Source organism: Mustela nigripes, chromosome 11 (genome assembly GCF_022355385.1).
Source record: "Mustela nigripes isolate SB6536 chromosome 11, MUSNIG.SB6536, whole genome shotgun sequence".
NCBI lineage: Eukaryota > Metazoa > Chordata > Mammalia > Carnivora > Mustelidae > Mustela > Mustela nigripes.
This window is the reverse complement of record NC_081567.1, coordinates 5,177,021-5,195,676: the sequence shown is the minus strand read 5'-3', so window position 1 is coordinate 5,195,676 and position 18,656 is coordinate 5,177,021. Positions and strand designations below refer to the sequence as shown.

The window sequence follows — 18,656 nt, the reverse complement described above, 5'->3', positions numbered from 1 at the left end:
CGAGCCCCGCATCGGGCTCTCTGCTCAGCAGGGAGCCTGCTTCCTCCTCTCTCTCTGCCTGCCTCTCTGCCTACTTGTGATCTCTGTCAAATAAATGGATAAAATCTTTAAAAAAAAAAAAAAAATAAAAATAAAGGAGTTACTTACAATCCTTTCCAACAATTGCCAAAGCTGACAGACCCGTGCTAAAATAATTCGCTCAGAGATTCGTTTTTTGAGACAGTAAATCACATCTATCTTTCAAATATCTATTGCTCTAAAAATAAAAATAACATCCTGCCAATAACATTCTATCACAAACATAGGATGTAGAGTGCTTAAGGTAATGCTGACGGTCGGTGGTCAAAGGACAGGAAGAACCCATGGGCAGGGCCCTTCCAAGTCATTTGTTCCTAAGAGGTCCTTCGTCCTTCCAAAATCTCTTTCTCTCTTCTTCCCAACCCATAGGATTAGCTATAGGAAGGAGAGAATCAAAACCCCACTACTCAGGGGTGCCTGGGTGGCTCAGTCGGTTAAAGCCTCTGCCTTTGGCTCAGGTCATGATCTCCGGGTCCTGGGATGGAGCCCTGCATCCAGCTCTCTGCTCAGTGGGGAGCCTGCTTCCTCCTCTCTCTCTCTGCCTGCCTCTCTGCCTGCTTGTGATCTCTGTCAAATAAATAAATAAAATCTTTTAAAAAACAAACAAAAAACCAAAAAACAAAACAAACAACAAAAAAACAACCATCACGCATGCCCCAGCAGCAGCAAGCAAATCCAGGACCCAGATCTTGTTTCTAATATCATTCTCCAAAAAAAGGTACCAGCCTGAAGATATGGCTAATGCTACGGCTGGACAGGAAGAGATATAAGATGAGCCTACAGCTTCTTCAGTGCCAGAAAGTAAGAAACTGCTTTAAAAAAAAAAAAAAAAAAGTGGAGGTGGTGATACCAGAGCAAACTGAAGGAGCTCCTGATGGCCAAAGCTGGTACAATTTAAGCAGCAAAATAAATAACCTGGTATTGGATTATAACCCCAAATGTAAAATCGATATCAACTCTGATATAAATAATTGAGTAAGAAAATTAATGGGGAAGAAAGTTGAACCTCCCATACTGGAGAATTCCAGATAACGTGTGTAGGTACTTGTCCAGGAGGTGGAGCCTAACTCACCGCCCCTCAAATGTGCACCATGGAGAAGGGAAGGAAAAGAAACTTCACCACAGAGAAAGCTGACAAACGGTGATCACAGTCAGGTGATCACATGACCAGTCTGTTCAAAGCATGTACTCTTGACACGATGTGATTAGAACGGCACTTTATCTCTGTGGTCTTCCTCCCAAAAACATGTCACCCCAGCCTAATAATGAGAAAAACATCAAACTCCTCAAGAAGAGTCAAGATCATCAAAAGAGAGGAACATGGCAAAGGAGCCGAAGGAGACGTTGACACCTAGATGTAATGTGGTATCCTGGGACAGAAAAGGACACTAGGGAAACACTGAAAAATACGAAGTATGGACTTCAGTTAATAATCACATATTCGGGGGCACCTGGGTGGTTCAGTGGGTTAAGCCTCTGCCTTAGAGTAAGGTCATGATCTCAGGTCCTGGGACCGAGCCCCACGTCGGGCTCTCTGTTTAGCAGTGATCCTGCTTCCCTCCCGCCACCCCTCCCCCGCCTGCCTCTCTGCCTACTTGTGATATCTCTCTCTCTCTCTCTCTCTGTCAAATAAGTAAATAAATAAAATCTTTTAAAAAAAGAAATCACGTATTCGTATTGGCTCCTTATCATACAAATGAAAGACGTTAAGAGGGAAAACCGGGCAAAGGATATGCAGAACTCTTTGTACTGTCTTTGCAACTTTTCTCTAAATCTAAAATTGTTCTGAAAGAGGTTTATTATTTAAAAATAAGACAACTACAAATGGCCTCATTCCAGGCAGTGGGCTGTGGATGGATGAAAAGCAAAGTCTGCAGGAGAATGAGAGGCTGTAAGCGCACATCCTCTCCTTTTGGCTCACACACTCTCCAGAGGACTGACTGGTCTGTGAACTTCGATCCCCAGCCCCATCCTCACCCACAAACTGCTAAGCATGCATCCACATCTCGTGAGATACCATGCAAACACCAGAAACACCGAGACAGGACACAGTCCTTGCAGTCCGGGTCAAGAGACAAGGCTTAAAGAAATGAGTGTCATTTGCTAAATGCAAATGGTAGACTGGTAGAGCCGATCCAAACTTTTTTTGATCAAAGCTCATCAGTAAATTTTCTTCACATTCCTTTCATTTCACGCACACCGATTTACAGAGCATTAAAAATATGTTAGTGTACCAATATATTCTGTACCTTAAAAAGTCACATAAGTCAAAATTTTTAAAGAATGAAATGAAAGTAAATAAAAACTGAAGCTCCAATGTTTTCATCCCGCACCCAACAGAACATCTTGTTCCGCCAGCGAACACTCTGGTAGGAGTTCATTGCAGCAGGCAATCTCTAGGATCTGGGCAAGAAGAAAGGTCTTGGTAGGGAGACTGGGGCAGCAAAGGGCTGAAAAGAAAAGACCAGAAAGAAAAAGACAACAGCAGAGAGGTGCCGGAAGAGCCAAACAACAAAGAGAATGTAAGGAGAGCTGGGAATAATTTACAAATGAGAAGCAGATTAACTTTGCTCTTGAATTGCCACGAAAGGTGGACAGTGGAGGCAGGGACCACAGGAGGCAGGGACCACAGATGCCCTACGGCGGAAATCTGGTTGCACTGACTTTTCCTGACTAAGGCTTCCCAAACTGGGGTCCGATGCCAGAGGCCAGGGGCTACTACTCTAGCCATGGCACATGGGTCTTGGCGCACCTATCTGACTCGATGGTAATTTAGGCCTTTTAAAAAGACACGTTATACCGTAAAATGCAAAATCTGCCAAACTGTTCAAAATAAAAGCTGTGCCACCACCATCCCTGCAAGCCCCAGGAGGGCAGAAGAGTACAGGGGCTGAGCACGGCCTTAGACCAAGATGGGCCATAGAGAATGAGAGGTACTCCCCATGCTGTGGTTTGGGGCACCTGAGGCATCTAGTGTCAACAATCTTTATTTTTCCCATTTGACTCACAATAAAGTTAAACGAAATTTGGAATCTCTGCATTGTGCTAACCTTTGAGGGGAGAAAAATACCTTTTTTTAAACACTGAGGTTATTTTTCTGATATGCCTGTTCTTTGCGGCAAATAACTGTAATGCCAAGGCACGGTTCCAAATTAGTCACTTGCTAACAATTTAAAAATACTTCACTCCAATATTTTGCTCTGACACACCGATTTTACCATATTTCCTCCATTTTTTCTTACGGGGTCCTCACCTGATGATTTACAGAAAAGTTGAGAACTGAAACTAAAAACAACCCTAGATAGGAGTGTTTTAGACCAGGATCATTTGTACAACTTCTCCTCTTTCTAATATTCCTTTCCTCGTGCCTGAGTAATAAATAAACCTCTTAAGGAAAGCCTGGCTGTCTTAGATGGGGGAGCATGTGGTTCTTGATATTGGTATCAACTCATGTTGGTATCAACTCAACTCATCGACTCAACATGGTATCAACTCATGTTGAGTGTGGTGATTACTTAAATAAGCTTTAAAAAGATAATAAAATAAAATAAATAGACCTTTTAAGAAAAGTAAGACACAGAAGACAAAAAAAACACATGACTTTTTAAAAGAGAGGGAGGAAGAAACTCAGTTACAGTCATCTCTCCAAATGACACCTTCTAAGGGCCCAGCTTAGCAGGCTGTTTTCAGGGATGCTTCATTCAAATTTACATTTTGTTTGGGGTCAGCTAGACCTGCATTGCTTATGGTTCCTTTAGGTACACTAAAACGAGAAACTGTTCACATGCAAGAGCTTTAATAAACTTGACATTTGAAAACAGGTTTATTACATAAAAGTGGACTAATCCAGATCATCCTAAAAATTTTTAGCACAATTCCCCAACATTATGAGTTTCGAGAAGTAACAATACCAGCCTATGTATTATCCTTAAATAAACCAGATTTCTCTGTGAAAGATCTCTTCTTTACCCATCATACAAGTTATTTTAAGTAACAAAGGTTTTTAAATCCAGTAAACTCTAGGCATGCCATGATAATAAGCTACCACTTAGAGTTCATTCTCTGAACCATACCACTCACCATTGGTTGATTCCATGGTAACCCCTCAATTTTACAAGGAAATCTGAAGCAATGAAGAAGCCTAATGTAGCAGGAAAGGCACACCACCATGATGTGACCTCCCACAACTCTTAGGGTAAATATCATTATCCGTTTTCTGAGTTGAGTTCTGAGAAGCTTGGAAGGTCAAGGAACTGGCCCAAGGTCTCAACACTACTGAAGAGGCAAGGGAAGGCCTCCCATCCAGACCAACTCCAAAGTCCAAGCTCTGTCCTTCCACAACATCCGCTCTTCTTATGATTGGTTCATGACTTTCACTCTTAACAGGACTCAAAGGTTGACTTAATATGTCCACCTACAAGGACTCTTTTGAAGACTCATTTGTTGCAGAAGCCCTTACGGTTCTTTTACATTTTACATTCCATTTACATTAAAAGTCTTTTTGTGACGTGTTACAGCTGCTATCTAAGTGACACAGCAGGCCTGAGGACTCCCTAAATTTCAAGAGAATTGCATGAACAGTCAACACGTTGATATCAGCCAAACTGTAGGGATTTGATAACTTTAATGCTGATCAGCTACAAAACTGTTGGACAGACTTCCTAATGCCTGTGCAAATGAGCATATTTAGTTAACCCCAAAATACCACCAACTGAGCAACTACAACACTCCCAACCGAAATCAAATCTCAAGCCCTACAGCCATAAATCCTGAAAATATCTGCCTTGGAATCCTGTTGAAAATCATTTTTATTTCTCAGAAACTACTGAAATAAACACAAAAATTCACACTTTTAGAAAGCACTTCCTTTACTGCAGAATCTTTTTCAAGATCCAAGTCTGTTTGTTTAATCTAAAATGAGAGCCCCGGTTTCACAAGCCGCTGTTTAATAAGTAGCTGAGTCCCACCGGCTTCACAGACTTCCGTGAGCTCCTTTATCTGGAACTGCTAAAAGCTTCCTCTGTACTCGGTGACCTAATATGCCACAGAACAATAGAAGTGGGTTTCCTTGTCTAACCACTATCCTAATATTAATAACAAACTGCGGACTTAGAAAAATGCCTTCACAAATACAAACAGAAGATCTTTACGATGTGAATCTCAAGAATCTTACAATAGGTACATAAATGTTTTCTAGGAGAAGAATGATCTCATAACTATGAATTTCTCAACTCTAACCTTAGTTTGGTAATTTCACTATGTGTGAAAACAGTGGACTCTCTCCCTTTATGAGTGAGGACCAAGGGGATCTCCATCTGCCTAACAAGGGCCCTTGCAGAAATAGACATTCTCAGGAAGAGGCCCCCAAAGAGGGTATAAGCAACTTTCAGAGCAATAAAGAGAAGCCCAAAATAAAGTTCAAGCAAGAAATGTCTTCCTTGTACACCTGAAACTAATATAACACTGTAATAAAAACTTAAAAACAAACAAATGAAATGCCTTTTTGCCTGATGGCAAAGGCAATCCACATAACTTACAAAGCTTAATTACGACTGAACGGGTACATATCCTTTTCAACTTCCAAACCTAGAAATGAATTTTGGCTTAATTTTAGCTAACCGACTCATTTCTTTCTGCATACAAAGGTTAAACTCAACCATTTTTCCCAACCTATTTTTGATATGCCATGCTTTCTTCAAGGCATTATTAACCAGTTTGAAATTCAAGGAGAAAGAAAAATGCCAAGGAGGCAAATAATACTATGCGATGGCTCTATCCTTAGTATGAAAATGGCCAGTCCCCCCAGATAATCAAAGGCTTGAGAGTTACTATGTTTTTAACACTTAACTGCTCTTTTATCTTGCATATATGTTCAAGAGGGGTTCATCTTTCTTAACCAGTGAGATCACTTCCCATGATTAGCTCAAAGGTTTCTTTATTCTTCTTGGCCTAATACATCTTCATCAAGAATCCAGCTCTGTTACCGGGAGCAATAATCTCTTTTGGATAGAAATACATACCCCCAAATCTATGTATGATTATGCATCTTTCCCACAGAATTTAACCTTAGGAAACTGTCATTCGTATACCATATGTCTAATCATATACCTTTTGATCAACAGAATATGAAGGGAAAATCTGCAAAAGCTGCTACAAGTCAGCAAATATGCTTTGTTTATGTCAAAATCTGGTATTTCTACTTATAGATTAATTTTCCTGATTGTTTTGTTTTACAACGCTCCCAAAAAACCTCAGATTTTGTGATTCACACCTCCACAGAAGAGTGGAAGAATGGAATAAAAGTCCTGTTAAGAGATTTATAGGCAGACACTCACATAGAACCTGTCTTTCAAAAAATATAAAAATTTAAGTGCAAAGTCATCTGGAAACTTCTTGAATCCCTCTCACGAAATACTCTCTGTCCACTATCCTACTCTAGTGCTAATTTTCAATTTCACCATCGGTTTCTTTCAATATCAATATCAACATCTTTCTATTTGGCATTTTATAACTTCCCAGATATGTTCTGTGACTCTTACCTGAGCAACATACACTTCGAATAAGATTTATTTTTCTTATCTATCAGATCAGAAATCAGAATTCACCTAACAAATATTTGATCTAAGGCAGTGGCAAAAATTTTGCGATACATTACATGGTACTATGATAACAGTTAATACTCAGCTAAAGGACACTCAATGACATAACCCGGTGTAGCTCTGGAAACAATTATACATAACTTTCATCGTAGATGTGTTTGTCTTTACTAGGGAAGGTAACGTCCACATTGTGTACCCAGTGAACATCATTTAAAAATAACTCTTAACCTCAGGAGTATGCCTAAACATTTACAAGGCTTGAAGTGGGGAAGTGGAAATATCACACAACTAGGGGAATCCAAGACCTGGGTATTAGATGTGGCTCCACCAACAATTTAGCTGTGTCACCTTGGCTAGGTCATTTGACCCCCAGGGCCTCAGTATCTTCAACTGCAAAACAAAGATATCCAACTTAATTTTCTTTAAGGCCTCTTCCAATACTAAAATTTCACGAATCTACGAAGTTTCAGTCTCTCCTTAAAGATAAACACTAGATCTTACCCCAGATTTTTTTTTTAAGGAAAAAACAAAAACAAACAAACAAACAAAAAAACCAACTTTGGACACTTTCCTGGGGTAAAGTTTTATCTGGGAGAATAAACCACAACTGAAAACGATGTTGAGAAAATGGGGAGAAAAAAAAAGAAAATCACACCCTGACGTAGCTAAAATAGAAACTTCAATCACCCTTGGGTCATTCTGTCAATAGTTATTCAAAGGCTGCTTCTCTAATCACTGGCTTCCTAAAATAGAAATATTTACAGAGTTGTTTCCTTCTCATCCCCAGAAACTCAATCCGAATAAAAAGCACAGCATCTAAAATCAATTTACAACTTCAGAACAAGTTGCAGGGAGCGAAGGAAACTCCGCACATCTCACCAGGTCATTTGCATTTAAGTAGGATTAGGGCTAAGAAACGGTTCTTATTATAAGATGTGAGAAACGCACAGGAGGCAGGTGACATCTGAAAGGGAAGCAGAACTGCCAGAAAGGGATGTAGGCTGAGAACCTTCGGGCAACAGGTTCAGAGCTGGTACCGCAGCCTACCCCGGGAGGGGTCGATCGGCAGCCCGCTTGCCGCCCTCCCCAGCCCCAACCGCATCGCCTCGCCCCCGCTTCGGCCCTGGAGAGGCTACCCGCTCCCCCACCCCACGCCCGTGCGGCAGAAACCTCCCTAATCGCGCGCTTCCCCCGGCCTCCCGCCACGGCAGTCTCTCCGATTCCTCGGCGCCGACGCCGGACCTGGCCCGCAGCCTCCTCCACGGCCACCCCCGTCGCAGTGGCCCCGCAGCCTGAATTCCCGCAGCCCCGTCCCCGCAGCTGGCCCGCTCACCTGCACCTGTTTGCGGAAGTGGCGCGGCCCCGGCATTGCCGGCGGCCAGGAGCAAGAGCAGCAGCAGCAACGCCGGCGGCCCCGGCATCTCGCCCACGGCGCGGCCCCGGGGCCGGCTCTCGGGTCGCCTTCCGTCGGTCTCTCCGTCAGTCGGTCCTGCCTGCCTCAGCGGCACCGGCGTCGGCTGCTCCTGAGCACACGTCGCTTCGGCCAAACCTCAGCCTGACTCCTGGTCCGCACCCGCCGCCCGGGCCACAGAAACACCATCCTTCCCGCCCGCCCGCCTGTGCCGCCGCCGCCGCCACCTCTCAAAAGCAGCAACGGCAGCAGCCCTGCGGAGACGCGGGCCAGGGTAGCCGCGCTCCCGCCGCCATGATGGGCTGCGTCATGTGACGTAGGGCGGGGGCGGGACGCCGTGACGAACGGCCCATCCAGCCAATGGTTAGTACCACACCGGCCCGAGAGGCCCCGCCCATCAGCCTGAAAGAGGGAGGGTGGCAGCCGGTGCGCCCCCTGCAGACGGAGGAGTGCGTGGGCAGCAGGTAATGCCGACAATTATTTTAATTTTTTAAATACAGAGAAGTATAAAGGAGACAATAAAAAGCATCAGAATCCATCTGAATTTTTTCAGTATTTTAAAATGAGCAAAAATAGACCTGTTTTTGTTTCCTGCCTTTTTTGTCATAGCCGTTTTAGGCCATTCTGCTTAGGTTGACCTATACATCCTACCGGCCATCAAAGACACCCGGGCTTTCGTTTCAGTTCAACAAGAATGTAATGGCTCTCCCCTCACACCCACTGACTCAGTTCCTGAGCTTAAGATGTTCCCTTTGCCAAGAGCGCCCTTCCTGTCCTCTCTTGGCCACCTGGCACGCTCTATCCACAGTCAAGAGTCACCTAAATGCTGACGTCACCTAAAAAGGCCCCGCCCAGCTCCCGGAGAAATGACTGGCATCTCCCAGTGCCCCGCCCTGTCCCTAGACAGACTGCTATCCCAGCCGTCATATTTCATCGTTCCTGTGACTGTAAGCTCCCTGAGGACAGGCACTGTGCCCACGTCAATGGGAGTCCCTCAGGGGCTGGCACAGAGCCTGACTCCGGTAGTTGTTTTCTAAAGGAATAGTGCCCTGTCCTGGTGCTGGGCACTCCCAGCTGCCAACTTTTCCCTGCCAAGAGACAAGGTCCAGCCAACAGGTGAGGAGAGACCATAGTACAGAAACTTCCAGGCAGAAGTAACAAAATACTTAGAAGCCTAGAGGTTGGGAAAATGCTGGGCTTTTCTGAAGAATGTACTTGTACCAGTTTGTGCATGAGAGGAACTGATTTGGATCTTATCAGATGAAGCTCTATAAACTGCCAACAGGGGAGCCCAGTTCTTGGAACTCCTCAAATGTCCATCCTAAATGTCAGCTCTTGGCAGTGCTAAGCCAGCACTGGACACACAGATCATGCCCCAGGGAATATTTGTTGAATGATTAAGGCAAGCCAATAAACACCTAAATAAACAAATAGTTGGAATGTGAAGAAGTACTGCTTTAAAGCATCCCTGCCTGCTGACCTCTGTTTGGGATAGGGGAGGTAGGCAAAGGTCTAGAAAAGAGATGCAATCGCTCTGTTGTGCTTCTGCTTCTATGAGAAAGCTCTAGACTTTGAGTTTGAGGAAGCCAGGGAATGCTCATGCTGGATGTTGAGAGGAGTCACAGCTGGACTTGTTGGCAGCCATGTTGGCCCAAGCAAGGCCCTGCCTCATAAACCTTGTGGTTAGTAATCATAATTAAAGTGCACCCCCAACAGCACCATGTTGGGCCACAATCCCAAAGCGGGTTTCATTACTATTTGAGCAAAACCCAAAGTTTAAAAAAAAAAAAAAAAAAACCAAAAAACTTTTTTTTTTTTTCACTTCACAGACCAGGAGTTAAGGTACACATTCCTCAGAGGGCGTCTAATGGAAACATTTACCCTACCATCCACCTCACCCCGGCAACTTTTGCCAGTGCTTCTCTCAAAGATTTCCAGTTAGAGAATGTATAAAACAATTGAAAACTTGTTTGCTTTGTTCGGTTTCACCTAGGAATCAGAAAACAGCCTTCGGCACAATTTGGGATTAGATCCCTAAACTGAGAAACAGTAGCTTGCAGTGTGTTCCTATAGCTGTGTTCAACCTTTTCCAATTTGCCAAGCCATCACTTGGGCAACGCTACTGGCATTCTTGTCCTGCCAGCAAGCTCGTACTGAGGGCTGGATGCTGAGGGATATGGAGTCAGTTTAGTACTGGGTGAGCCGGCATCTCTGGGGGTCTGGTGTCCAGCAGATACCGTAAATGCAGGGCTAAGCTGGGTGCATGCATGAGAGTTCTGTCGGTGGTATACAGAAACCAGCTGGTATCAGCTCATGAGAGCCAGTTGTTAAATCTCTGGGAATTTTGCATGCTAGTTGTTAGACACAGTCATTATTAAAAGTTAAATTATGTACTTTTACAATTAAATAAATCATTAAAAACAAAGACAATAGGGCACCTGGTTGGCTCAGTCATTTAGGCTGTGGACTCTTGGTTTCAGCTCAGGTCATGATCTTAGGGTCCCAGGATTGAGCCTCAAGTCAGAGGCCATGCTCAGCAAGGAATCTGCTTGAAGGCTCTCTCTCCTTCTCCCTCTACCCCTCCCCCTCTCTAAAATAAATAAATATTAAAACAACAATAACAACAACAACAGAAACAAAGGCAAAAAGGACAAGCACTTGCAGGATGAAAAGTCAAAATCAACTTCTTCAAAACTAGAAGTTAGCCAAAGGTTTGCAACAACACAAAGAGGATTTAATAAAGAAAAATGGCTGAATGTCAGTAAAAACTTTGAGTTTCATGGTGTTTTCACTTGCTGTATTCCCATTCTTCTCCCCCCACCTCCATGGTAGCCTTAAAAAAACAAACAAACAAACAAAACCCAGTAGCCTCAGGGTGCCTGGGTGGCTCAGTCCATTAAGTGACTGCCTTCAGCTCAGGTCTTGATCCCAGCATCCTGGGATCAAGCCCTTCATCAGGCTCCTTGCCCAGCGGGGAGCCTGCTCCTCCCTCTGCCTGTCACCCCCCCCCCCCCACCGCTTGTGTTCTCTCTTTCTTTCTCTTTCTGACAAATAAATAAAATAAAATCTTTTTTAAAAAGGAAAAGAAAAAATCAGGGAATGAAGTATCAATGGGGATTTGAAAAGCAAAACCCAAAATATTCCTAGAAATCTAGAAAGCTATGTGCACATGGAAGGCTGTGTATATGCCAAGGAAAGACATGAGAAGCCCTAAATCACCCATCCCTGGCTGATCTTGAGACACTGGGCAAGCAAGATGTGAAGGCTAGGGCAAAATGTTAAGCTGCAGAGCACAGAAGGCATGCCTTAACATACACAGAGAGACCCTTAGCAAAACTGAGGAGATATAGTGATCCAAAGCATTTAAGAAAATCTTCATACAATCATCAACTAAGCATTAGCTAGCTGAACAGAGACTTCAGTGGCCACACATAATAAAAAATACAGACTTTACAGAATTAGTCCAGGAGAGTCACTAAACAAAGAAATGGTGATAGCAGCAGTTGTTGCAACAACAACAAACAGCAACCACAAAACCCAACTCTGGGGCAGGGAGATACTAGAGAAAACTGGTCTCCAGAGTTGCCCTATTATGTGATTTTAAATGTGCAGTTTAAAAAAAGAATTGCAAGTTGGGGTGCCTGGTGGCTCAGCGGGTTAAAGCATCTGCCTTTGGCTCAGGTCATGATCCCCAGGTTCTGGGATAGAGCCCCGCATCGGGCTCTCTGTTCAGCAGGGAGCCTGCCTCCCCACTCTCTGTACCTGTCTCTCTGCCTACTTGTGATTTCTGTCTGTCAAATAAATAAATAAAATCTTTTAAAAAATTGCAAGACACAAAAAGAAACAGAAAATAATGCACCATACACAGGATTTAAAAAGTAAGGGAAAACTTACTGTAAAGAAGCTGAGAAGATGGACTTAAAAAACAAAACTTTAAATAAATAAAGGGAATAGAGGGAAATAGAGGGAACCTAAATAAATAAAAAACCTAGCAAAATCCATTGAAAAATAAATAAACAGCTATTACAAATATATTCAAGGAGCTAAAGGAAACCATGTGTAAATAATTAAAGGTTCATTGAAAGACAATAAAGAAGGCCTGGCTAAATGGAAGATATCCCATGTTCATGGACCAGAAGATTTAATATTATTAAGAAGGCAATACTCCCCAGTTGATCTTCAGATTCAATTCAATCCCTATCAAATGCCAGCTGGCTTCTTTGCCAAAACTGAGAAGCTGATCTTAATATTCATATTGAAATTCAAGGGATCCAGAATAGTTACAATCTTGGGGGGAAAAAAAAAAGAACAAAGTTGGAGGACTCACCCTTCCTGATCACAAAGCTAGAGTAATCAAAATAATGTGATATTGGCATAAGAACAGACATACAGAGCAAATAATATAACAGAATAAACCTAAATATTTGTTGTCAATTTATATTCAAGAAGGGTGCCAATACAATTCCTTAGTTTCTCAACAAATGGTACTGAAGCAATCCATATGAAAAGCGTGAAAACAAACCCCTTCCTCGTGCCATACACAAAAAATAACTCAAAAAGGATCAAAGACCTACATAGAAGAACTAAAACCATAAAACTCTCAGAAGAAAACATACATATATATCTTCATGTTCTTGGCGATGGTTTCATACCTATGAACACCACTAGCACAAGTAACAACAACAACAACAAAATGATAAATTGAGCTTCATCAAAATTAAAAACTTTTTTAAAAAAGATTTTATTTATTTATTTGACAGACAGCTATCACAAGTAGGCAGAAAGGCAGGCAGGGGCAGGTTGTGGGGGGGGGGGGGGGGGGGCAGGGAGAACAGGCTTCCCACTGAGCAGAGAGCCAAATGTGGGGCTTGATCCCAGAACTGTGGGATCATGACCTGAGCCAAAGGCAGAGGCTTTAACCCATTGAGCCAGCCAGGTGCCCCAAAATTAAAAACTTCTGTGCTTCAAAGAACACCATCAAAAAAGTGAAAAGATAATTCTCAGAATAGGAGAAAGTATTTGTGAAGCATGTCGTTGTATTTCAAACATATAAAGAACACTTGAAATTCAATGATAAGAAGAGGGAAAATCCAATTAAAAGTGGGCAAAGGATATAAATAGACATTGTTCCCAAGATGTACAATAAAAGAAATGAAGGGGCGCCTAGGTGGCTCAGTGGGTTAAATCTCTGTCTTTGGCTAAGGTCATGATCTCAGGGTCCTGGGATCGAGTCCCGCATCGGGCCTCAGCAGGGAGCCTGCTTCCTCCTCTCTCTCTGCCTGCCTCTCTGCCTACTTGTGATCTCGGTCTGTCAAATAAATAAATAAAATCTTAAAAAAAAAATAAATGAAAAGATGCTCAAAATCATTTGACATCAGGGAAATGGAAATGAACACCACTTCACACATTAGATGGCTCCCATCAGAAAGACAGATGATCTTAGGTATTAGGGAGAATGTACAGAAAAATTGGAACCCCCTACATTGCTGATGGGAATATAAACTGGTGCAGCTGCTTTGGAAAATAGTCTGAGAGTTTCTCAAAATGTTAAACATCGAGTTATCATATGATCCAATAGTTAGGCTTCTAGATATAGATCTAATATAGTTGAAGACATGTGTTCACAAAAAGCCTTGTTCATCAATGTTCACAGCAGCACTATTCACAATAGCCAAAAAGTGGAAACGACCCTACTGCCCATGAACTGATGAATGGACCAACAGAATATGGCATATCTTTATAATGGAATATTATTCAGCAATAAAGGACAGAAGTACTAGGGTACCTGGGTGGCTCAGTCAGTTAAGCATCCGACTCTTGATCTCTCTGCTCAAGTGCTGATCTCCAGATCATGAGTTCAAGCCCCATGTTGGGCTCCATGCTGGGTGGGGAGCCTACTTGAAATAAATAAATAAATAAAGGAGGGAACTACTGAGACAGCTACTACATGGATGTAATTGAAAATACAATGCCAAGTGAAAGAAGCCAGTCATAAAAGGTCATATATTATACAACTCTATTTTTATGAAATATCCGGAAGAAGAAAATCAATGGGAATGGAAACTAGGTTAGTGGTTGCCTAGGGCCAAGGGGTGGTGGGAAGAAATGGAGAGTGACCGCTATCAGTTCTCATTATTTTACTACATTTTACTATTGTCTATGCTTTGAGCTTATTTACATATAACATAGTTGTATAGTAAAAATACTATATGGTAATATACTAGTGGACACCTCATCCCAACTCCAACTTCAGAGATACCGTGTTTGTAGCTTGAAATAAGCCATGGGGTAAGTATTTACACCATGGAAACTGGCAAATGATACTGATCAGGGCCGTTTCGCTCCCCGACAGTTGCCTGTTACACACACTAGAGGTCTTGCTGTTGGGGGCCCTCTATAGGGTCTTTACCATTGTCCCTCCCTGGCTTGAATCCCCTTTGTGATTACGTTACTTTAATCCAGCCTTAGGCAAATGAGGAGACCACAGCAGGTTGTAGGTCGGAGTCTTCCTAGTTCTCTGCCAATCAACAAAGGCCACATGCCTCATCTCTGACTGTCCTTGTAAATGCCTTTGTGGGAAGTCCTCACCCTTCTTTGCCTTCTAGATCCTGTGCCCAAAGCTGTCTGAGTCAAGGACAGCTCACCAGCCATAACCGCCTTTCAGAGCTCTGAGCCACCTCCCATTTTAGGAGAGTGCACACTAAAATCAATCAATCAAAATAAGAAATGCTGAAGGAAAGCTCAAATATATGCTTAAGTTTACATCTAACAAATTAACCTTTCTAATATATATATAATGTATAATGCAATATGACAGTGCTATCTGCAAGGTCATTACAGGATTTATTTATTTATTTTTTAAAGATTTTTTAAAAAATTTATTTATTTGACAGAGAGAGATCACAAGTAGGCAGAGAGGCAGGCAGAGAGAGAGAGAGAGAGGAGGAAGCAGGCTCCCTGCTGAGCAGAGAGCCCGATGCGGGACTCGATCCCAGGACCCTGAGATCATGACCTGAGCCGAAGGCAGCGGCTTAACCCACTGAGCCACCCAGGCGCCCTCATTACAGGATTTATAAAAAGCACACAATAGACCATGAAATTCAGGAATGGGATAACACTTTAAGATCATATTATAAACATTTTTTTCCAAATTCATCAGTGTATATGTTTTTATTTGGAGGTGAGTTTTATTTAACCACAAGTTACAAATCACTTTTTATGTGTCAGGCACTACTCTAAGCACTTTATAAGTAATAAGGCTTTAAACGTTATCAAATTTTAGAATATTTTCACCATTTTGGAACATTTTCAGCATCCGTAAAAGAAAGCAGCACCCATTAGCAGTCACTCCCCATTCTTCTCCTCCTATAGTCCCTGGCAACCACTAAACTCCTTTTTCTCTCTATGGATTTATGTAATGTGGACACTTCCATAATTTTCCTTTATTTTATTTTTCTTTGTTTTGTTTTATTTTTATCTTATCTTACTTTTTACTTTATTTTTCTTTATTTTGGGGGGGGCAGAGGGAGAGGGAGAGAATCCCAAGCAGGCTCCAAACTGAGTGTGGAGCCCGATGTGGGGCTTAATATCACTACCCTGAGATCACAACTTGGGCCAAAATCAACTTCCCAACTGAGCCACTTCCCAACTGAGCCACCCAGGCGCCCCCGGACATTTCCTTTCAAAGGAATCAAACAATCTGTGGCTTTCTGTGACTGGAGTACACTCTTGTTCCCATTTTACAGATGAGGAACCTGAAAAACAAGAGAAGTCAAGTCCTTTGGCTTAGGTCATGTGGTAGAGGCAGGATCCTAACCCAGGCAGCCTGGCCCCTGAGTCCTTGTTAATCCTCAAAATCAAAACCAAATAATGTCAAGAGCATACCTTGGGGTGGGGGGGGGGCTTTTCTGAACCAGGTCTGGACCAAATTATCCAGGTGTGCCTCTCGGGTGAGAGACCCTGGTGGGGAAAGAAATGGAGGTGTAGGAAGAGTTGGAGGTGGGGAACCACATCCTGCCCTGAAAGCAGTAGTTGCTTAAAAAAACAAATCTGTCCAATGAGAAAGACAGTCTCTCCTCCTGGGATGAACATTTGCATTTTTCTCTCTTAGCCTGCCCAGCAGCTGAATCGTTTCCTATGTTGAGAAATAAGAAAGGGCCATAATCTGAATCTTGGTAGGAGGCAAGTCACCTTCCATTCTGAAGACCAGGGGGCCAGACATCCTTCTGGGTGCTGGCTGCTTCATCGTCCCAGCACACAGTTCCCAAGGCAGGGCCTGGTGACTTTCTACTGCACAGCCCCCTTGGTGGCTGCCTATGTCCTGGGTCCAAGTCCGGAGCCCAGACCCAGCACCTCTGTGGCTGTTTGCTGCTCTCCTGTCACTTCCTGGTCCCGTACAAGCTCTAGGGGGATCAGAAGAGCCTTACAACCAACTTTCAGCTAGCTACTTCAAGCTTCTGCAAAAACCCTTGACCTTGCCTTAGGGGAGCAGCCAGTGCCTGGGAGCTGCTCCCAAGCCAGGCCCTCACGTACTCATGGGGCATCCCAGGTGTGTCAGTCACTGTGTTGGGCACTGGAGTTGCCATGACAGGCAAGACCAATGCTGTCCTTGCACTGTGGCACCTGTGCTCTGCTGGGGACAGAAATCGCACAGCTGGTCACACAAGTAATGGTCAGTGCAGTGTGGCAATAGTGAGAGGTGGTGAAGTGTAGGTAGGCAAGGCGGCCTGATTCAGTCCTGGGACTCAAGGAAGGCTTCTCTGAGGAGGTGTTACTTGAGCGGCAATCCCCAGGATGAACAGAAGGTAGTTTATTATGGGAGGAGGGTGATAGGGCTCCAGATGGAGGAAGGAGCGTGGGTTTTAGTGTTTCATCTCTCCTGCGTCAGAGGGGAGACCATCACTATCTGATACAAGGGCAGGTGAGTTTTCTTAAGGAAAGGGAAAAGCCCAGTGTAGACCCCAGGGATTGTGGGACTGGCTTAGGAAAAGGGCAGGGTCAGGCTGGAAAGCCCCTTCCCAACATCTCTGCTCGTTGGCTCCCAAATATCCTCAGAGGGGCCACCCTTCCCTGTCACTGTCTGACCCCTAGCTCAAGGTCATTTCTCCTCACAGCGCTGTTCATCCTCTGACTCTTTCCCATATATATGCTCATGGTGTATCACCTGTCACCCCCCATCAAGATGGGAGTCCCCGGAGGGAAACCCTGGCTGTTGAGTTCCCTGCTGTGTCCCCACTGCTGGAAGATCACTGAGTGGCTGAGGGTCCGGGCGTGGCATGCTGGAACCCAAGCGTGTCCACGATGCCCTCTCTCAGTCTGTCCGCAGAGCAAGCTAGCCAGAGGCTGGGCCCCAGTGGCCACATCCACTCCTGCTGGCAGTCTTTGCAGGGAAATCTGGCACAGGCTTCTCTTTCTTCCCCTCCGCCAGCTACACACAGAGCTTGTGGTGGACTCCCCTGTGTCCCTCCCACGTTCGCTCTACCCCCATCTGACCACCACCATTGCCAGGCTGGGTCCCCAGGCTGCTCTCCAGTTGCCCTTGGGGCCATTCCGGTCTTCCTTTCCCAACCCCTCCTCCTCTACCACGTCCACCTTGCCCAGTGCCGTCATCCTAGACAAAGGTCCAAGGATCACTCTTCTCCTTAAAGGTACCAAGCAGGGTCCTTGTCCACCAAGGCCTCCCACTGGCCTGGCCAGGAGCCATCCCACAACGTCCCTCCTCACACCAGACGTCTCACTTGGGAACTTTTACATCTGTTCCCTTCATCCAGAAGGCCCTTCCTTCTTGCAACTTCCTCTGTCCATTTTCAAGACCCCTCTCCCGATTCCTCCCCAGCTCTCTCCCCTCACCTCCCATAGCCCCCGGCTCTGGCGCAGCACTGTGTCCGATGTCATAATGGTTGGCTTCTCTGGGGCAGGCCACACGTTCTAGTCACATCTACTCCTCACTGGTCATTCCTCAGTGATTTTGACAAATACAGGAGGTGACTGTGATGTGTTGGGTCATGTCCCAAGCACAGGAATAAAGAAGAAAATGAGGTCCCCATTCTCGGGGAGGTGGTGTTCTAGGACAAGGAGAACCAAGACTGCTTTGGGAAGCCCTGCCTGTCTCAGCTTCGCCATCAGTCTCGGGACCCTTGCCCCAAGCCTATAAAACGGAGGCTGATGTACAAGGGTAGCTTCCTGCATCAGCTCCCGCCAGGCCAGCTGGGACAGGTCGGGAAGCAGGCATCTGGAGGCCAGCCTGGGCTCTGGGGAAGTTTCACCAGGATAGAGCTGGCACGTGGGTCCGGAGTGGCGGGGCAGGCCAGACAGAGGCCTGTTGGCTTGCCTGGACCAATTAGCCCAGACAACACCATCCTCTGGCCCTTCTTCAGCCCTGAGCCACAAGGAAAGTTCAGGAAGCACAGCCTGGGAACTCTAAGGCAGAGGGAATCCTAGAGGAGGCTCCTCCCGCAATGCCACCCTATCCCACGTGAGGTGCCTGGAGTGTGTCCCAGCAAGGGGCACCAGAAGAAGGGTTTTCCTTTTTTTCTCTCTGCCTCCAAATGCCAGGGAAATAAATGTTG

General features: G+C 44.5%; 1 protein-coding gene across 2 annotated transcripts in view; it reads right to left on the bottom strand.

Moving 5' to 3' along the window:
* LMTK2 (lemur tyrosine kinase 2) overlaps positions 1-8,399 on the bottom strand; it is an 80,051-nt gene extending 71,652 nt beyond the window's left edge. The window contains exon 1 of one of the 2 annotated variants that reach the window (XM_059414405.1): positions 8,011-8,399. In XM_059414405.1, the coding sequence (XP_059270388.1) occupies positions 8,011-8,098 (88 nt within the window). In that variant the 5' untranslated portion in view covers positions 8,099-8,399. The remainder of the gene's footprint in view (positions 1-8,010) is intronic. The other variant, XM_059414407.1, reaches the window with a different exon arrangement.
* Positions 8,400-18,656: the final 10,257 nt, after the last annotated feature.